At 32.3% G+C, this 23,279-nt stretch overlaps 1 protein-coding gene across 1 annotated transcript; it reads left to right on the top strand.

The window, feature by feature from the left end:
- The first annotated feature begins 13,789 nt into the window (after positions 1-13,789).
- LOC127711543 (uncharacterized) lies at positions 13,790-19,798 on the top strand. Its single transcript, XM_052217978.1, has 3 exons — positions 13,790-14,054; positions 15,370-15,585; positions 19,584-19,798. Exons 1-3 carry the CDS (start codon positions 13,790-13,792, stop codon positions 19,796-19,798), a joined length of 696 nt encoding a protein of 231 aa, XP_052073938.1.
- The last annotated feature ends 3,481 nt before the right edge of the window (positions 19,799-23,279 follow it).

Genomic DNA, 23,279 nt, shown 5'->3' with positions numbered 1-23,279 from the left:
AAACTGGTCCACTCTCTGAGCAGAATAATGACATGTCCAAGTGCAGTTATCAGACTTTGTAAAGGGGTTAACATCAATAGTGTAACATTTTGTTATCTGTACAATGTTTTATTCTGCTTCTATAGCGCAACTATTATTCTGGATTACTGCTATCCTCTTTATAATTTTAAAACGTGTATTGGTACACTTTGTGAGGCGAATTGTAGAATACGAGGCTAAGTAGATCTAGTACAACATGTAGGGATTCCATGTTCTATTCTTCATACAAAATATTTCTTTGCAATTGAATTTTCCGTTTGTTTACAGGAATTAATTGGCATTGCCAAATATAATATTGTTTGTGTAGTTTAGGTCAAAATTTTTTACTACCTATATTTACGCACTGAATCGTGTGTTCATCAAATTGTCGAATACCAATAGTTATTGTTTTTGTTTGTTTCAATTGTCGTTTTTTTTGGTTTTATATTTGTATTCGATAACGGCTTAAAAAGGGGTGTTTCTGCTTTTCTGCTAAGTAATAATTGTCACTGGACGTTGGATTTTGCATAAAAAACTCCATGTTATAATCACAAACATTGAATCAGAGTCATACAAGTTATTCTTAAGTCCTTCAATTTTAGCGGGGAAGATTATTTAATTTGCATTTTATTTACAAAGTGTAATATACATTACATCTCCATATTTTGTATCGCTTTGCGACACATTGTGTTATATAGTAAGCTCAGGTCAGACATTGCTGGCTTTGTTCACCTGTATCATTTTCTGTTGTAGATGATTGTGTACCTAAATCTCCTGGCATTGATCGTAGGGCTTTTTACGTTGAAGGTTACAGCACAAAGTAAGCATACAATTTTTGTTTAGGGACCAGCTGAAGCCCACCTCTGGGTGCGGGATTTTCCCGCTGTGTTGAAGACCCATTGGTGGCCTTCGGCTGTTTTCTGCTCTTTGGTCGGGTTGTTGTCTCTCTGACACATTTTCCATTTCCATTCTCAATTTTATTTTGTACTATCAATTTGTGTGTATAACACTGCTTATTGTCCCTGTGAAAAAGGTGGCAATGCAGTTGTTCGCTTGATATCTTTTATCCACGATCTATGATATTCTTCAACATTTCATTTGTCCATTGAAAAATGAAAAAAAGAGAATAATAAAAACTACGGGCCCAACTGCTGCACGATGGTCATTTGTGATAATTTAATTTTTTTTCCAAATAATGTTCGGTATTTTCTTTTTTTTATTAAAATGTCAATAGAAATAATCAAGCTGATGCCAATAGTACTTGTTGGTGAATGTCTTTTCCCCTCTTTTTTTTTGACTTTTTTAAAAATGTTTTCCAGTCATAATTTTTTGTTTATAATAATATATGTTCCGCTAATAACGAACATGCAATATCAATCCCATTGAATATTAACAAAGTTAGTTGAAGAAGATACCTTTCCTTTAACATAACAAATCAAATGCTAACCCTTACCCAGAGAGGGGAGATGTAAATACAACCAAAAGGTACATTTGGTATATGTAATATCGGCTTACAAAAAAGATTAGCGAAATACCAAGCCAAGGATAACCAAACTAGAATCTTGTCAGGAGTTAGTATGCATGTCTATAGTTCCTGAAATGGAGAGAGAAAAAAAAAGAGAAGATATAAAATAAATCTTAAGATCTAAAATTACATGAAACCTATTATAAAGATCTAAAATCACATTACAAATTTGGTTAGGTGCCAAATGTTTTTTTTTTTATCTTGAAATTACATTCATGTTCAAATAAATTATAAAAAAAAAATTACAAAAAGTCATGATATGATAAAGGCAGTGGCTACGACTACCCACAAAAAGTAACAAAAACAGATAATTATTGTTATTTACGAGAATAATTGTCGAAACTTGTTTCCGGACAGGGACCAGATTTCAAACGGAAATCGCACGTAACAATAATATAGTTTTTATTGTTACCTTCAGGTCTTGTAACCTGCAAAATTGTATTTTGGCAAATTGTGTCTTTTTTGTATGAAGCATCTGGATATTCTGTACTGTCTTTGTGTTATTCTCCCGTATTCGTTGATTTGCATAATTATTTGAAAAGATTCAAATGAATAGAACATTATTTATTGAACATAGCAACGATAAATTGAAAACACATTTTTACATATTTAGAATTTCGAAATTAGCTATTTATTTTGGTGGCACGCACTTTCTGCACATCCAGTATGTAGCCTTAAGTGCCATTTTGAAGCCAACACATATCAGGTGATACTACTCCAGTCACCAGTCGCAAGTTTTAGGTCCATATATTTGCACGTCTATACCGCACACTTAACAGTTTCATTCTGGATACACCAATATCGAGTTTTTTTAATGAGTGAATTACATCGATTGACACATGCCATGCTAATGCTTTTTACATCATGATTGAATTGGTTAATGTTAAAAGAAGATGTGGTATAATGGTCGATGAGACAACACTCTACTAGAGTCCAATTGGCATTGAAGTTAAAAAAACAAAACTCACAAATTGCTCGGAAATCAAACCTTTTTTAAGATCAGTGCCTGTCTGAATACATTTGGCGGGTAATACTAACTGCAGATAACAATAAAACATTATATTATTGTTACTTGCAATTTCCGTATGAAGTCGGGTCCCTGCTCGGAAATACATTTCGGCAAATAGTCTCAGAAGTAAACAATATTTATTTCTTATTACTACTTTTTGCGAGTAATCGTAGCCAGTCCCTTTAATAAATGCCTCAAGTTGTGTCTCTTCAATAGGCAACACAATCTTTATATCAAATCCATAAACATATTGTAAGACTGTACACTAGTTTTTATTTTTATTCTAAGGCGTGTTTTAGTTAAGAGGCCGTGCCAATAAGCATTGAGCTTCGTACTGTACAAACTTTGAAAGTGCAAAAAATTAGATTCAGTTTAAAATGCTTTTAATTGATTTTTTATATCATAAAAAACATGTTTGAGACCCAAAAAAATATTTTCAATCACGTTCTTACATCTTGTAACTAAGGAAAATGTTTGGAATGTGTTTGTTGTTACAAGTACAAAGTAAGGTAACCATTGGCAATCATATAAAACATTGTTATCAGTAATGATATTTTTGTAATACGTTGCTATGGCAACGGGAAAATGCAAAGGAATTTGAATTGGAAACATTTAGGAATAAGACCAAAAGGACCAGTAAGACCCCTTTTTGGCCCCAAAATATAGCAGTTTTACAAAATTGTTAAAATGTAAATTTTTAGCTATTTATTGGAAAGAAGAATACTTCTGCTACTTAAATATGGGCTGTTTATGACAATACAATGCACATGTATCGAGTACTAGCATCATTAAGTCATGCTAAATTACTGAAATCTTCGAAATGTTGGCATTTTGGATAATTTTTAGACGGTTTCCGTCTGAAATGGAAGTGGCCGCATTTGTGTTCATTCTTAATATTTAAATGTAAGTTGTTTTTGATGATAAAACATACCATATATAAAGGTTGAGAATGAACACGGATGCGGCCACTTTCATTTTTGACAAAAACCATCTGAAAAGTGACATATTATGACATATTTGATAGATTTTTCATACTTAAGCTTGAATTTGAGCGTCTGTAATGACTAAATCAGTTCAAGTCTTTCACATAAACTAATTGAATCGACTGCAGTAGCCACTCAAGTTTTTAAAAAGTGTCCAAAATCTTTCATCAGATGAACCTGAATTTTGAGGCCAAAATCAGCCCTTACCGGACCTACTCCAAATTTGTATCATATGTATACAAACATCTGGACTAACAGTGATATGATGTATATTGTATTCCTAATATTAAATATCTATATTGTTATGAAAACAAATAAAATTGGGTAGACTTTAAAGAGAAAAGAATCATGTGCAAAACAGTGTAGCCGAGACCATTGATTGGCGCGCTAAAATATCTAATTGACTGGGTCAGATTATGTGAACGTTCGTCTGTAACGCCCACAACTCACGACGTATTTATTATAGACATTTAAACTGTGGGGTCACCAAAGGGTCTCAACGCCTAAATAAAATAATTCGAAAAACTATCAGGAATAACCTTTGTGTTTTGATCTATATTGAATACTTAAACGTTCTTTACTTGTGTTTTTGTTATGTTTTGATAATGAATTTTTATGATATCGGACGTTCTTTCAGCAAAAAAGGATTTAACTGGCTTTAAAAGTTACAATGGATGTGTTGATTATTATCTTTTTTTCGGACGTCAAAGCGATTTAACAATTGCGGTTGTCCAATTATGTCATCTTTTAACTTTTATCTGGTCAAAATTTTATTTTAGAACGAATGCATTGTCAACTTTAAAAAGTGTGCAAACACAAAACATATAGACAAAATATACTTCTTTCCTGTCTTTTTCGTACTTGCAAAGTTATTAGACAGTAAAAAGGCTATTTGGATCAAGCCTTGTGAAATTTGCATTTACGTTTTTGAATAGGTACACTGAAATGCAGTCAAGTTTAGCGATTGATAATTCATTGATAACATTCTGGCGTATCACAAACAAACAACTTGTAACGTCTCATTTCATTGGCCGAAAGATTTAAATACAACAACAATTGTAGTGTGCACGTGAATTGACACAGGTGACCGACAATGGAATGTACTACGTTACTACGAACGTAAAAAACAATGATTTTTGGTCGAAATAATTAAATAAGTATTTTGTGAATTTCAAATAGTGGGGTCGAAATGTTATACTTATAATTTGTGTTAAGTAATATTCTTTATGCATGCAGCACTTGTACCGCACTATGAAAAATATAAGGATAAAATAAAATACATGTGCCGCTTTAATACGGATGAATGTATGAACCACTTTAATTTCTTTCATATTGACGCTAGGTTATTATCCTGACAATGTCGTACTTACTTATAATAAGGATCTCATAATACTGATCCATTTCAAATTTATGTAGGGTTGCACATTCCTCTTTTATTGTTTTCATGCTATAAAACGAAAATAAAGTAGCTAAGCGTTTGGTCATTCAGAAATGACGTGTCATAAACGAGCAAATTGTCCCCGAAAGATCGTACCATGTGTGCACGTGAATATAGATGTACTATGCAATGTACTATCATAGTCACCACGAAATTCAAATGAACTCAGTGAAGGCATGTTGGTGTAAAAAGGTTTGAAATGTTTCATCGGCGAAGATTTTATTTTTGCATGTGTAGAACTAAAGAATAAATAAATACTTGTGAGAAATGTCGTAGTTTATAAGGAACTATATAAATGTACTGTCAGGGGCGTAGCTACCTTCTTAATAAAGTGGAATCACAAACTATAGGGCGAGGGTTCTGGGGGCCGCCTAAGGCCCCCAGTAGGTCCAGGGCAAAGCCCTGGTAGGGGGGGGGGAAGCTCCCCCGGAAGCTCCGCATATATAGCGTTTCAAAACAATCACAACCGAAATAAAACTTAGACATTTTTGTTGTGGTTTTTTGGTCAACTATTTGTTTCACTTCAAGTCGAATGAAGACTTAACATTGTCGCTTGCGTTTTTTGTACGTGAAAGCTTTTAAAATCATGGAGATTTGTTCCAAATGCTAGTATTTGTATTGAGCAAAGTAGATTTAAAAAAAAAAAACAATAAACATAAACACAATACTATATGTGGAATTTCTGTTAGCAAAACATCATGGATACCAAATACTTGGTGGACACATTCTCATAAATTTGCTTAACATATGTATTTAGATGTTTAAAAATTTTGTGGGTAAACTCTACAAGAGAGAGATGGGAATTTCGAATTTTACGTAGTTAGGAATATTCGAAGTTGAAATTAATGAACTTTTTCAGAGTAAATGATACTTTGATCACGATCTTTTTCATGATCTGCGTTTTTAATTAGCCAGCTAATTAACAAATGCATATGCATTCGACCAGTTGTATGGCAATATCTAGATGATAACAGTGAAGATACGTGTAATAAAAGTTTGGTGTATCTTTCGAAAAAGAATCAGCAGTTTAGTGTCCTACTCGGACAGTCAGTTCTTTTTAAAATTGAATGACCTAATAGTCCAGTAAAACGAGTTAGAATTAACAATTTATTTAAATGGTATTACAATCAACCATTCGCATAGCCGGCCCATATAGAAACGACTTCGAATTATCGAATCTATATAAAAAAAAAATTTGTAAAAAAAAAAAAACGTAAAATATGTACTGGAAAATGTGTACTTTTTTTTATAATAACAGCAGTTCCCACTTCTCATCTACTAGTATACGGAAACTATTGATTGATTGAATGGTTATTAATGTCCGGTAGCAAATATTACATGCACACAGGACGAGTTATGTTGACGTGATGTGAAAATGAACTATTCGTGTTGTCAAGACCTACATACTTAGTCAATATTGAACTAGTTCACAAGGTTACAGTCTTCATTCTAGTAAGATGTGTGCTTTGGGGTGAAGCGGAAAGTAATAATTTTCAAGTTTTGTTGTTTACCCTAGAGGGATTATGTTTTTTTTACACTCAAAGCGAGTATACGGTATGGTTGTGGTACCAACAACTATGTAGCTGGTATTTTCTAAACAATGCCCGTAATATAAAAAGTTACTCTATGTTTACACCAGTTGTATGGATTTATCGTACACATACATGTCTTACAGGATTAAAAATTCCGCTGCATGTGTATTCCTCTTGCTTTAATTCTTTGTGTAGTTTTTAAAATGCATACATAGAAAGACCAATTCCTATATGTTAACTTTGTCCCTCATGCACTCTCTCTTTTTCTCTCTCTCTCTTTTTTTTTTTTTTTTTTTTTTTTGTGAAAACGACGTGGATGCACGTGCTGCCGTGCCTCCGGGTAGCTACGCCCCTGACTGTTTTCGATTTTAATTGGTTGAAAATTTATCCTTTAATTTCATACCGTAAGAATAGAGCTTTGCATAACATTGTTGAACTATCCGCCAAAGTAACGTGTGGCATGCGTGCGTATTAAAATGAAATACAAAATCATACATGTATGATAAACTTATAAACGAAATATTAAGAAATTAAGGATGACTACTGTAAAAGTATGTACAAAAATGGAGTCACCTTTTATCAATACATTTAGTGAATAACCACACTGTTTAAAACTGATTGTTTTCTATGCAACTATTTAAATATTTACAATATATAATTTTTAACCGAGGATAGCAAAACAGTTAATTATAAATTAAGAAAGTATATCGCTGGAGTTTATAAAGTACATTTCCTTCCACTGTGCCATGGTTTGCCATCTCCATTTTTTCTCTAAACAAAGCATGGCTGGTTACATGTTCTGAATTTACTTAGAATTTCGGGATTTTTTTTTCAAAATCAAGTAAACTAAATCAGAAAAAAAAAATCACACTATCCTAAAACTTATGAAAGAATATGAATAATGAACATGACAGTTTATAACACAAACCCATTTACTATAAAAATCGAGCAATATCTTTAGTATGTAATTTGGTTATTTTTGTAGTTAAGTACGGTTTCATTTCAAGTACAACGTTAATTCATCAAGTCCATTGAATAAAAGATAAGGCAGGGTGAGCAACTTGACAAAAAAAAAAAAAGGCAGGATGACGATTTATGTAAAAAAATCAGGATAAACTAATAAATATAGTCAGGACCTAACAGACTGAAAAATAGAAAGACAGGACAGAGATAACAACTAAAAAAAATGAAGGACAAAATGTTTCATCCAAGTCCCCTACCCCCTATCAAAATAAAATGGTAGCTCCCTTAATCCAGGACCAATTGAGAGGAGACAGTTGAATTAAATATTTCGACGTGACTGTTAAGATTAAAGTTTAAAATTTTACATGCACATGTATAAAAGCTAGAATTGCCGTGGGATAACCAAGAACACAATCATGTACGTGAATACGACGATGGAAGTTTTTAACGACCTTGACCGGCTACGTGAATACTGATCAGTCCATTCAGCTTTATAGTACGCGTGTTCTATTTTCGCAGGTGTGAGGTCGAAGGTTTGAATTGACCAATGAAAACGATCGTTCCTTAACGAGTTAATCTAATAAAGTTTGTTTGACTGATTATGTTGCACGACCTTTCGCTAAGCTTGGCCGCAGTTCAGATAAAATGTATAGTTTGATGATCTTTTCTGCTAACTACTATACTTGTGAAAAACCCTTGGCAACAGAAACATATTCAGCTTTTTTTTTAATCGACCCAATTTACATAGTAATGGACGACTTCGTACATTTTATGATCGCAAATAAAATATGTATATAATTTACTGTGCACTGTAGTTCGTATATATACTGAGACCCTTTGGCAACCCCACAGTTTAAATGTTTATAATAAATACGTCGTGAGTTGTGGGCGTTACAGACGAACGTTCACCTAATCTGACCCAGTCAATGGGATATTTTAGCGCGCCAATCAATGGTCTCGGCTACACTGTTTTGCACATGATTCTATTTTTGCTGACGGTTTCAAAAATGCCTTTTTTGAAGTCTACCAGAAATGGTCTGTAGACTGAGATGACCTGGTGTCATCCTACTGCTTATCTGCTAACATTATTATACTGTTTTGTTTCATGATATAATTGTTTATAGATGGAATATTCCAATTATTATGTATTTGGGACTAATAAAGGCGGGTTCAGGGTTTGAAAAAAGGGGGGGGGGGGGCATACATTTTTTTTTCTTTAAAAAATTCGTTAAAAATGTCTAAAATTTTTACCATTATGGGCATTTAAAATTCACAATTTTGAATCCTCTTTTATTTCACCAACCCTGGTTATGCCCCTCTAATGTGATATTAAGTCCTAAATTTTATAAATGATTTTGATTTTTTTTAAATATTCAGTTCATTCATTCCAACCTTTCCACATAAACAAATGAGATTTTTTATATGTTTAACAGCTGACAACTTTACAGACTTGATCTCATTAGAATTCACTCTACTTATTGATCTAACTTCCTTTTCTAAGCAAAGCACCCACAACATCCTATTAAAATAACCTACATAATAATTATTTGCTTTATTTGAACTATGGTCAAGCATCTTTAATTCAAAATCTGTTGACTCAATCAGTCAATTTACATGGTATTTGCTGGAAGTTGCTGAAACAGTTTTGTTGCGAAATTTTACACTATTGTTCAAGACTAGTAGGGTTGAGCCCTTGTAAACAAATTACCCCCTCGCCTCACAAATTCGTTAAGTGCCTGTCCCTAGTTGGGAGCCTGTGATTTAGTGGTAGTCATTTGGTCGGGTTGTTGTCTCTTTGACAAATTCCCCATTTCCATTCTCAATTTTATTTTTATTGGTTGCTGTCTGCCATAATTATTTCTTAGTTTATAGTTTAAGCCTAAATCTGGCATCGGTTTTCTCATTTATTTGTTTTAAACATTTGTTCATGCTGTTGTTTTTATCATTTTTTATAGCTTGCTATAGAGTATGGGGTTTGCTCAATGGTGAAGGTTGTAAGAAGACCAATAGTAGATCTTTAGATAAGATCTACATCATTTTGAATGAATGAATTTTATTTCTCATTAACTACAAATTACATAGATACAGAGAATATATCTGTATAAACAATTACATTAAATATTAAAGCACATGTGAACAATACAAACATAAACATTAAATTACAAACTAACTAGGAGGAGTGACCCTCACATTTATAATTTTTATACATCTACATAGTTTTTCAAGAACAATATAATTATTAGAGCTCATTATTGTTGATATTTATAAATATTTGGACGAAGAGTACAATAGTATTGGTATATTGTGTATATTTGTCTTATTGGCAATTATACCACAACTCCTTATTTGAGTTCATCTGACACAAAATAAAATCTGTCATTTTACTGAACCTACTCTCATTTTAAAACTGATATATATCCATGGAAGAATTATACCTTAAACTTAAACTGCATTAATGTTTTATCTATTGTATAAGTATATAGAATCATTTTTTTATTTTTCCCATTAGGAACGGTTTTGATTACAAATATTGTTAGGTCCAATTTGTTCCAATATCATACATTCTTTTCTATACATGTGATCTCCCTAATATCTGATGAATTAGCTAAAAAACTCTGATTAAAATATATTTGCTAAGAATAGAAACTTTTCATTGCAGTTGTATCCCTTTTCATCAACGCCAACTTGAAAGAACATTGATCAATTTTGCAGGACAAGGTGATGCAAAGATTGATCACCAAATAAATTAAAATATGAAGAGATTGTCAAACATTTACGGAGTCCCTTAAGTGCCATGTAAATATAATAATATATATTTTCATTTGCCTGAGATTTAATGTGATGCGAACCAGTTTGAAATATCGTGCGCACGACTTTTTAACTTGTGCACAACTTTCAATAAAATGCTTCGCCGAGCGCAGTCTGATACGACCGCTAAGGTCAAACACAATATTGAAGCTTGATACTGTCTGAATTTGGATTGTGATCAAATTTTTGACATAATATAGGTTTCGGACACAAAATAAATGTGGTGAAAGATCTTAAAAATTTGAAATGGGTCAAAATAATTTTATCAATTTTCAATTAAAGATTTCTTGCTCTTGCGCAATATTTTGTAATCTGATATTTTTTTGCTTATTGTGCAATACTGTGGAATAGAAGATTTCTTGATATTGCGCAATACTGTACAATTGGATATTTTTGCTATTGCACAATACTGTAGAATTAAACATTTCTTACTATTGCGCAATACTGTGCAATTGAATAATTCTTGCTATTGCGCAATACTGTGCAATTGAAGATTTCTTGCTATTGCGCAATACTGTGTAAATGATGATTTCTTGCTATTGCGCAATACTGTGTAACTGAAGATTTTTTGCTATTGTGCAATATTGTGATATTGCGCAATACTGTGCTATTACACAATACTTAATATAATAATTTACACATCCTGTTTGTTGTGTTTCTCCTGCCATATCAGTATTTTTTATTTTATATATAAATCAGAAATAATCAATGGAAAAATGGAAAATTTTAAGGAAAAAAAACAAAAAATTATGAATCCCCCCCCCCCCCCGCAAAAAAAATCTTGCAGTACAATTTCAAAGAGATTCATACACTTAACCACAAGTTATTGTCTGGAAACTAGAAAAAAAATGCTTGTTTATGGTTCTTAATTCCTAAATATTTATGGAAATTACCCTCAAACTCAATCCAAGCCTTTCCTTTGTGACATGGAACCTTGCAGTACAATTTCAGAGAGATTCATACACTTCACTTAAACACAAGTTATTGTCTGGAAACTAGAAAAATGCTTGTTTTAGGCCACTTTTTTCCCCCCTAATTCCTAAACATTTTGGGCAATTACCCCCAAACTCAATTCAAGCCTTTCCTTTGTGATATGGTACCTTATGCTACAATTACAGAGAGATCCATACTCTTAAATACAAGTTATTGTCCGGAAACTGCAAAAATACTTGTTTTTGACCTTTTTTGGCCCCTAATTCCTTAACTGTTGGTACCATAACCCCCAAAATCAATCCCAAGCTTCCTTTTTTGGTATTGAACCTTCTGGTAAAATTTCATAGAGATCCATTCACTTAAATTAAAGTTATTGTCCGGAAACCAATGTGTCTTCGGACGACGCTGACGCCGACGACGCAACATCATACCAATATACGACGCAAAACAAAAATGTTTGCGGTCATATAAAACTAGTAGGTACGACTTTCAAACAAAGTTTGATTGATTCAATACGGAAGAGCGCACAAGTTTGAAAGTCGTGCGAACTATTTTTGAAAGTTATGCACACAAGTTTTTGAAACTTATGCGCACAAGTATAAAGTTGTGCGCATGACGTTCGAAGTCGTGCGCACCAATTTAAAAGTCATGAACACGAATTTTCAAACGGATGCGCACCTGATTAAATCTACAGCAAACAAAAATATTTATATTTATATCGCACATAATGGGCTCTGTAAAGATTTAACCACAAAAGTTTAAAAAGATAAAAAGATCAAACCTTTAATATTCACTTTAATTTCTATTTGATATGACAACCCTACAATAAAGTCAGTTGAGTTATATTTTGTTGACAATCTTATCTGACAAAGAGGGAGGTTTGATACAAGCCATTATTTGAACCCTGACATTGCAAAAAAACAAAAAAAATAAAATTATTCAAGTCTATCAAAATTATGATAACTTTATTGATAAATCAACAGGATATTAGACATTGAATGAATTTAGACCAAGTATGGGTTTATTTAGCCCAGTTGTTTTAGAGGAGAATACTTTTGTAAAAAAATACAAAATTTACGAAAAATTGTGAAGAATTTACTTTAAAGGCCAATAACTCTTTATGGGTCAATGGCAATTTTGATCATGTTGACATATTTGTAGACTACTTTGCTACACATTTTGCTGTTTACAATTTATCTTTATCAATAATAATATTACCAATTCAGGGGCAGAAACTCAACAACGGTTTTTCTAACGATTAATGAAATTTCAGGACAGATAGAACTTGACTTAATGAACATTTTCAAAAGTCAGATTTGCTCTAAATCATGAGTAAATGCTTTAATTTCAGAGATATAAGCAAACAAATGAATTTCACCCCTATGTTAAAAATCAACATTGTATATTTTCAGCCTCAGTTGGTTGCTATGCAAAACAGATGGTTGCCATGGAGATTTTATGCATACTTTCCTACTCAATTGAATACACTTTTGTGTGACATTTGTTTGTCAGTACAAATTAAATCATATGTGTATTTTTTTTTATAATATTTTTAGTTTTTGTACAAAATTGCTTTCGAAACACCATAATGTTGGGTAGCTGCCACCAATATAAATACAAATGTCTACCCAATTTTATTTTTTCTTTGAATTACATGATAGTTACTTAATTTTGTCAGTACCATATTTCATACTACATACATCTGGATTATTTACAATTTTGACCCAAAAATTGCTTATTTTTGTGTAAAATTTATAAACTTGAACCATTTGATTTTCCTGTACCATAGCAACCATAAATAAACATTTTTTTTAAATGCGATTTTTGTTAGCTTATCATTTTAAGGTTATATAATTAAAATATTTACTTGCAGTGACCAGTATTCTTTATTCTGATATTATATTTCATGTCGGAATATCCTGTTTTTTACAAAAAATAGTGTCTCAGATTGACTTGTTTCTATGGTAACCATTATTTGACTGCCAAAAGAGCTTAATTTTCTTTCGTTTGATCGTTATTGCTTGTCATATAGTCTTATAAGCGTAATATGTTCATTTTAACCAAGGTTTTATGATTTTTTTTCACTTTCCACCTGAAGCTCTATGCTTATTGGCACAGCCTCTTAAAAGCAATAAAAAATGAGATTAAATTGTGTATATCATTTATTTTTCAATTTCAATAATTTCATAATTTTCAGACTAAGTTTTGATTAAGTAGTTCAAAATCAATTCAAGAGAAATAAAAACTTTATATAAAGGTCAAGAACTAGTGAAAAGACTAAGTAATGATAAGTACATTCAACAACAAATTTACATAGTTTTTTCCTTCAAATATTGTTTTAAAGATAATCGTTTTGTAAAAACAATCTATAATTTCAAACAATGCATATAAAACAAACAAAATAAAAGCATTCGGTATATTATCCAGTTCATCTTCTACAATGCAGTATGATCTGCTAGGATATGTATGATATACTTGCCACTGGACATTATGCAAGCAAGAATAAATCAATGCCCGAGGTCAAGTACCATTCAGATATGTTGATACATGGATTAATATCGAATTTATTGGAAATCTCCAATGGTACACTTAAAAAATGTACATGTATTTAAAATATACTGTGCATCCTCATTATTTTCAGAAAACCTTGCTTTAGAAGGAGAGGTGAGACAAAGTACAATATACCAAACATTCGGTGCACATTTCGCTATTGAAGGACCAGCAAATAATGACTGGAATGATGGGTGCTCGTCTACAGCTGCGGGTCGACGGACAGCATGGTGGGGATTACTACTACCAAAACTAGTCTACATGACAAATATTAAATTATATTATAGAGGGGACAGTAAGTGTAGATAATTTCTTCCAAGGCATTTCACAGAATAAATTTGCTCATCTACATTGTTTTAACGGTACCGGTTATCAAGCCAAAACAAAATCACAATCATTATCATGTATGTAGATAAAATATTAAAAATGCTAACAGGGCCTATTTATTCAAGCTGAATGTGGAACTTACTGACTAAATTTCCTTTTCAGCTTTTAATTTGTTATTAATTTCTTTTCAGTCTCTTTAAATAAATGTTTTTCTGAAGACACTTATTAAATGATTTTTGAAAAAAAAACATTACTAAAAATTACTACCATGAGCGCACTTTTCTGAAGCAAGCATACTACCAGAAAAAACATCTCACTACATGTACCTTGTATTATTACGGCTTCCCCAAACTTCCCTCTCTCCACCAATGTTAATGTCTTTGGTTAATTTGCAAATGAAAATCTCTTTGTATCTGAAAATCTGGGGAATCGATCCTTTGTCATTGAATCATATTTAACATAAACTGTAAATATAATATGATACAAGATAATATAACGAGTCCTTTTCTATTGGATATCATTATTTTTTCTCCAGATTTTGATCAACGATTCATGTAAAGGAATATCTGATTAATTGGTCTTAAAATCTAAAATTCCAAGTCTTAAAAATGCTGACAAAATATGTTGATATATTAACTTGTTGTGTTAAATATCATTATTTTACATATTGAGTAAACATTACAAAATCATAATTTTTAATGTACTACATGTTTGTATATCAGCTACACGCAGCTTAATCAGTTATGCAGTATAGTAATACATTTGTAGTACTCACGTTCATAATTTTCAGAAGCACCAAGGCATAAACCATTCATCTTTTGTGTGTGTGCGGGAGGGGCTATTTTTAAATACATTGCTTATTTTGAAATAAAACAGTTTGTCGCCATTAAAAATTATAGAAAACATGATTTTATCATTGAATTTTCATTTTTTTATCCAAGTTCCTGTACGTGTTTGATATAATTATTAAAAACATAATTAGTCGAAAACAATTTATTGTTCCCGAGAAAAAAAATCTATGCCCTCCAAAAGGAAAGACGATTGGTCGGTGCCTAATCAATACTCAGAATTCTGAATGTGAACTGTACGTAGGCGGTAAAAGTCATAGTTTATACATGCATGTTCATTTAAACAGTAACTGTTGCTAAAGGAAAACCAAATAACTTGTATTATATGAATAAAGTATTTTTAATTTTAACATTACTATCAACTGAGATTATCTATCTGCTACATGCATTCATTCTTGCATATCTACTGTGAATTTGATATTATTTCTTTTACAGAACCAGACCGTATGAATGATTTTCGTTTATATCTATCCAATACTTCCGTTCATGCTTCGTATAAATTCCGTTGCTATACAGATCAAGGAATAGCTGGTTATCCTGACGTTACCCAGGATATCAATTGCAACCGCCTCACGAAAAATGTGTATTTCTTCAACAGAAGAACTTCTGGCGAAGGTGCCTTCGTAGAAATATGCTATATAGAAATATATGGTTGGTAGTATTTTGTATGTTTTGTTGACGTAGTATACAATGTATTTGATAAGCATTTTCCAAATTAAAGCATTATGTAAAAGGCCTTAACAATTGAGGTGTTTTCAAATATAGATCCCCTAACTTTTGTTATACGTGTTCAGGTATAACAAAATTTAAAATACATATCAATGTTTCCACAAAAGCTACTCTGACTCCAATCAACGTAAATTTTGCTCACAAGACCGGATTCATATGCTTCTTGATATTTTCACGAGTTTTATTTTGTCAGAAAGATATTTAAATGTTCACGAAAATCTGATCGTTGGAGTCTTCGATGGAAATTCAAATTTGTTCCGTGCAAAAAATTATGCAGCCCAGAGGACTAAATGATTTTTATGAAGGTCCGGGTTCTTATTACCAACAAAAATAATATTAGTATGAAAGTTGATCGTAGATTACTCTACATCTACTCGTACGAATAAATGTTTTCTTATTTTATTTTAAGGAGCCACAGAACGTTTGACTGTGCAAGAAAAAAACATTACGTTTATTTTCTCGATTACTTAATAAAATAAAATAAAAAAGAATTAAAAAATTGTAAAATTATGATTTCTGATTAAAATTAAAAAAAAGAGGATTAAAAATAAAAAGATTATCTGCTGAATTTTAGATCATTCTGCAAGCAAATGTAACTACGTAGTACTACATTAATCGACACAGACAAGGAATAACCAGTTTCACAGTTCAACAACATTTGAAATGTCCTACTTGTGAAATCGAATTTTTACGTCCATGTCATCGTGAATCGCTAGGATTCAAAGACCAGAACTGTCCCAAGTTAGGAGCCTGTAATTGAGTGGTTTTCGATTTTTTCGCTGTGTCTCATATTTGTTTTTTGTTCACTGTTTTGCATAGTTTGTTTTATATTGTGCCGTTACACCACTGTCCTAGGTTAGGGGGAGGGTTTGGTGCCAATAAACTAGTTGAACCCCGCCACATTCTGTATGTGCCTGTCCCAAGTCAGGAAACTGTAATTCAGTGGTTGTCGTTTGTTGCTGTGTTTCATATTTGTTTTTCGTTCATTATTTTGTACATAAATTAGGCAGTTAGGTTTCTCGTTTGAATTGTTTTACATTTGTCATTTCTGGGCCTTTTATAGCTGACAACAGCGGTATGGGCTTTTCTCATTGTTGAAGGCCGTACGGTGACCTATAGTTGTTAATTTCTGTGTTATTTGGTCTATTGTGGAAAGTTGTCTCATTGGCAATCATACCACATCTTCTTTTTATAGGGACTGACTTTCAAATTGTTTATGCCTAGAATACTCAACCTGCATTTGATTCCGGTTATATATATATATATATATAGAATGTAACATTTCTAGGAAAAACATACTATTTACTCAAGTCATTGATTGACATGTACGTAATGCTATTTAGTGGTTATATAAACACATAAAGACCTCTGTGATCATAAATTTAGCAATACATTTAATTTTCATCAAAGAAATCGTTAAGTCCAAGTTATTTTAGGATTAAAATACAGGATAAATATTCAGGTAAATTAAAGTTTAATCGCGCATCCATACCATATTACCAAGTACCACTTTGTTCGCGCAAAAGTAATACCTGTCAAAATTCAAATTAGCGCAAATATACGTCGCCCGAATTATTTACAATTAAAAAAACATTATATTTGATAAATATATGCTACTACATTTAAAGTTTTGATGGCAAGGGATTGTAACACAATCATAATGTTTGCACATACAACTTTCGGAGTTACATCTGGTCTTACCACGATCAATGCAGCCAAATTTGGTTACTACCGGACCCTCACACTATTTCAGTTTTGATTCATGTTTGCCTAACGCCTAGTGGCAAAAATATCACGCATATAGAGAATGAGAGAAAATATACAATGAATCCACGAAGTAGGTTCTGCAAAATTAATCCAATGGAATGGAGATTGAGGTTCCACTCTAACTATAATATCATTATCAAAATAAAAAAAGATTGAATATTAGTAAAACTACTGTCAGATTGTTAGCATGCTGGTTGTTTTGTTATTAGCTCTTCACTTGAACACAGAAAAAAAACCAAACAAAAGTATCAGGCATATTTGCTCATGTATGTACTTTGCACAAGTCGAACACTTAGTGTAAGAATTTTGCTAACAACATATTCTTTGCTCCTATCTATTTTTGTTCCTTGAAAATATTTCCGCATTATTGTCAGCTCCATATAACACATTTTTTCTGGGAATGTAGTTTTTCTATTTGTTAGTTAATAAATCCTTGATATGTTTTATAACAATTTCGCCCTAGTGTCATTTTGAAGGGATGATCATATCTATTAAAAGAAACCTTGAAATACAGTGTTGTAGATACTCAAAGTTGTTTCACACTGGATATAAGAAGGGAGAAGTACTAAAAGCACTGACAGATGCTATAACTATAACCACTTCAATTTCTACCTCTAGTGTGAGAATAGATCTGAACATTTTGTTAATTGTTTTTTTTTTCAAAGTATCTTTTTTATCGTGTTTGTCATTAGTTTCATTTTTCTATACAGTATTAAATTTATCAGACAATTTCTTGAATTTTGTTTCAAATTTCGGGCATATTACAAAATGACTTAGTATTTTAGTCAATTTATACAAAGACAGTTACAGAATGACTGAATTATAAAAAAAAATGCCTGTAATATATAAAACATAGTCAACGAAGAAGAATCCGTTTGGATGAATAACCTTGCGTCTGTTGTCATGTTTATGAAGTCACAGTGATATTCATAAACTAATGTTACCAGGTTGATTTATAACTTGTTAGTTGCGTAACATTTATGCGCAAAGGCATTTCAAGGACAGAATTAAAATAAGTATCAATTCAATAGGAAGTTTTGTAAGGCAGGTCCATCGGCGTAAAGGTCGAGAACAGGACACGCTGGATACAGTCAGAAATTTACAGTGCTTGTGCAAGTCTTTTTTTTAACTTGAGTGTAACGCTTTCTGTTGGAACCCACTTTCCCATTCTGACCGGACGTTGACGCGTATTTATACATCATGCCAAGCCAAACGGACACTCTCTTAAGCATCGGTTTACCTGCTGAATGACTTTATATATAAGAACCATACATTGTCTCGAAATCTAAATTTTATTTGTACAAGGCTTAGAAACAGGTAGAAAGCGAGGCTCTGCCGAACATTTCTATCCTGTTTTGAGCCGAGTACAAATAAAATTTATATTTCGAGACAATGTATGGTTATTCTTTATATACTGCAACTCCTACAACTGTTCCAAATGAATTATTTACGGTAAAACCCATCATTTTTTGATTTTGAGCGAACGACGTAAAAATTCCGCGAACCTGTACCTTTTAATGACGTCATAAATAAAACTCTACGGAAACGCATTGTTAACGTCACAAACAAGGTGATACACGGTCAGTGACTGTATATCACAAATGATTATACGGTCAATGCAATTTGACAGCGCAAATAGCACAGCTGCAGTATATATTCCGACATCATAGTAAGTACTGAAAGTACAGTAACCATATTATGTTATTGTTTTAATCTATAATTAATTAAAGTAGTTTGATTTTGAAAGGATTTGAAATAATATATAAACGAAATACCAGGTATTGGATGTATACCCTTATCTTTAATTAACGTTTCTGTACAAGGTTGCAACATTAATAAATAACACATATTGTTGTTAAAATAAAAGGTGTTTACTCTCTTGATGACAAAATACAGTTATGTAAGCAAACACAAGAATGATACTAGGAAAATAACTATCTGTAAAAAAAGAAGTTGATGATTTTGATTTGATGCCAGTTCCTCAAAATATTCCGTTTGATTATGTCGGTGCTTAACAAACATTATATTGTTATATTGAAGACTTTCCTTGATATCTATAGTTGTCATTTTACTATTAATGTCATAAGGTTGTTGTTTCAATGAGGAAATATCCCACTACTATCATTTTCGTATTATGTACTTTGTACTTGTAGGATGCTGGAAAGGTACATGGGGTCTAAATTGTACAAATGCATGTCCTGCTAACTGTATAGACCATCACTGTTACCCGGGAAATGGTTCTTGTATTTGGGGATGTGAATCTCGTAACTGTCTCTATGACAAGTGTGATCCAAACGCAGGTGTTTGCATTGATGGATGTAAACATGGATTTGTTGGACAGAACTGTAATAACGGATATTGTGAGTAATTTTTCGCTATAAAATAAAAACCTTAAAATCTTTAGATTGAAGAAAAATTATCTAATACATTCTGATTAATATGTACAATAATGAGACTTTTGTCACACTAACATGACTAAATGGGGAAACCTATAAAATTGAGAATGGAAATGGGGAATGTGTCAAAGAGACAACAATCCGACCTATATCTATTTGTCAAATACAGCATTACATTTGATCAGTATGACTTTGTGTCTTGAAGATACCATGCACACTTTACTTTGTTATTATCAGTTTTTATCAGTTAGTCTTGAATATCTAAGGAAATAAAAAAAAAATATAATTCCGGGTACCCTTTCAGTTATCCGATTCGGATTTATATCAATAAATATATATATAACAAAAATGTAGAATGTTTGCAAACGGGACAACTATCCACCACAGACCAATGTATACAACTATAGGTAACCGTACGCCCAAAATCAATACCGTTTAGTAGGATATGAAAGGCCCTGGAAAAAGTGAAAGGATTCATAAGAGAAAACAAATGGCCTGCTGCATGCTTATTACAATATACGAAAAACAAATATCGTTGACAACAAGCAACGACATACACTTTATTACAGGCACCTCAAATGGGACAAGCATAACAAATGTGACAGAGTTAAACATGTTTGTTAGCGTTCAATACACTCTTTAACCCATGACAACGATTTAACAGAACAACATAAAAACAAACATTCAATTTCGGTGGGAAAGGACTTGAGTCATCAGATCAGCACGAACCACTACTAAAACAACATCATCACAAAAACACTTTAGGGTAAAGACGTCCTAAATAGTACAATTTCTTATGCAGGCGTGTGGTAACTAGACAAATATAATGACTCAGCAAAATAACATATAAAACATAAACACATTGCCAACATCATATACCTTATTAAAAACAAGAATAGACACAGTCAAACTCTAAGAAGATACCCACTACAACGTTTTAATATGAAAACAAGACCGAGTTGAGACTTACAACGTGAATTCCTTGACAAACTGAATAATGCAAACGAACATAACAAAAAATATTTATTCTTCAAACATTCATGACCTAATTAATTACTACATAAACTTCAACAGTTTACAACATCGACAATACGAAGTTCGAAAATAAACATACGAATTAAATTATCATTCCTGGTGCATTTCAGTACTATTAAGATTAAGGCGAAAAGTAGTTTACCGCTGGTCAATCGGTTAAAAAGAGACTAATCAAGGTTGGCAAATAGAAACTATGAGAATCCCATTAACTCTAAAAGAAGCAAGACCGGTTCAGTCGACAGGGCGAGCTTCTCTTGCTATGTATGCATTACCCACCATGAGAATTGAAACTCATTTAAAATTTGACAACTGGCCGAAATAAGACATAATTGGGGCAATTACAGATTAGAAGACTATAGATATAAGAAGATGTGGTATGAATGCCAATGAGACAACTCTCCATCCAAGTCACAGTTTATAAAAGTAAACCATTATAGGTCACAGTACGGTCTTCAACACGGAGCCTTGGCTCACACCGAACAGTAAGCTATAAAGGGCCCCAAAAATTACTAGTGTAAAACCATTCAAACGGGAAAACCAACGGTCTAATCTATAAAAAACGAGAAACGAGAAACACTTATGTACCACATCAACAAACGACAACTACTGAACATCAGATTCCTGACTTAGGACAGGTGCAAACAAATGCAGCGGGTTTAAACGTTTTAATAGTACCAAACCTTCACCCTTTTTCTGAAACAATAGTGTTACATCACAACATAGAAAGACACACTATAAAATATCAACTGAAATAGCTTAACTCAATCAAAAGACATATTAACACCATTGAACATACACTGAACAAATAAATTTGACCTATGATACAATGTAAATACAAAATAAATAAACTAAGGGAAGAATAATAAAAGTAACATGTTATATCGATATGAAATGTTAAACAATTAAAGAAAAACAATATGCTCGAACAAAAATATCAGCCATTACTGGTTTTAAAAGATATAAGACCGCGAAAACATGTCGATAGTGATTTGAGACTCATCGTATCGGTCAATCAATTTGTGATGGTGACCATAAATCGTATATAGTGTCGACTCCAGTCATTCTACCACGTAATTCTGTTACAGCAGTTTAAATGAGATGTGATTTAGGGTCAGGGAAGTTTTTTTTCTCTTATTCGCAAAGGATTTTCAAAAACTTTATTTTCAATGTAGAATTATCAGTTTTAGTATTTAAAGTAGTTAATGTTTCCAGAAAAGAACACATAACACTTAAGTTCATGGGTTCGATCCCCGTCTTGACTAAACCAAACAAATTAAAATTGCTATTTAAATGTTTTGCCAGTAAGCCCGGTGGCATTGAAGAGCAAGAGCAAACACTGGTCAACTCAGATTTCGAATAATGTGACCAGGTAGAGTGTCATTTCTTCTTAATGGACTGTTTCCATTATTTCGGTCTAATACATTGTTAGGTTTAATGTATTAGCATGTTGTTGTCAAAAGTAAAAGCGACTATAAGAAATAAGGAAAATCAAATAATTCAGATATTGCGTGAATGCTTAAAAATAAAAATTTGAAATAAAGCTCAATCATTATTAATCATTATTCACATACGCTTAACAGACAATATTGCTTCTAATGGAACGGCGATTGAAAATCCTCCGAGCAAAAGTCATCCAGCATATCTGTCCATCGATGGAAAACGGACGGGTAGTTGTTCAAGGACATCTGGACCTAACTCATATCTCCAGGTTGACACTGGGTTTACGAGTATCATAACCATGATTTATATGACTTTAAATGGTGAGTAACAGTTTTTTTCTCATATTTATGATTTACTTTAGAAAACATGTAAACCGTAAAATAACAAAAGACCGAACTCCAAGGAAAATTCAAATCGGAAAGTCCCTTATCAAATGGCAAAATCAAAAGTGCAAACACATCAAACGAATGGAAAGCAACTGTCATATTCCTGACTAGGTACATGCATTTCCTTATGTAGAAAATGATGGATTAAACCTGGTTCATAGCTAGCTAAACCTCTCACTGGTATGACAGTCGCATAAAATTCCATTATATTGACAACAAACAAAACAAACAGACATAATAGGTACAAATGTGTAAAATAGAGGTACAGCAGTCAATATTGTGTTATAATCTTAATCACTATAAAAAGAAACAAATATGTCAACAAAGAAAACCAAAATGGCAAATAGACAAAGCACTTAAGCAAAACTGAATGACAAGAATACAACAAAAAAATGACCACATCACACGAACACATTGGTGGGATGCATAAGTCCCCAGTCACGATAACAAGATATTACCAAACATGAACTAGGCAGGAAAGGTTAATAATTTACAAAGACAAATAAAAGAAAACTATAACACGTTATTAAGATGATAAACAACGTCAGCACCTAGTATCTATACTTCAAGACGATCATTTATTTTTTGTGAA

Source organism: Mytilus californianus, unplaced genomic scaffold (genome assembly GCF_021869535.1).
Source record: "Mytilus californianus isolate M0D057914Y unplaced genomic scaffold, xbMytCali1.0.p SCAF_1, whole genome shotgun sequence".
NCBI lineage: Eukaryota > Metazoa > Mollusca > Bivalvia > Mytilida > Mytilidae > Mytilus > Mytilus californianus.
This window is presented reverse-complemented; position numbering and strand designations above follow the sequence as displayed.

What these genes read in the sequence shown, in the direction of transcription:
- LOC127711543 (XM_052217978.1), top strand. Translation starts at nt 13,790, where the DNA reads ATGGTACACTTAAAAAATGTACATGTATTTAAAATATACTGTGCATCC. An exon ending in ATTATATTATAGAGGGGACA is followed by an intron (nt 14,055 to 15,369) that starts GTAAGTGTAGAT and finishes TTTCTTTTACAG; the next exon opens with AACCAGACCGTATGAATGAT. An exon ending in ATGCTATATAGAAATATATG is followed by an intron (nt 15,586 to 19,583) that starts GTTGGTAGTATT and finishes TTGTACTTGTAG; the next exon opens with GATGCTGGAAAGGTACATGG.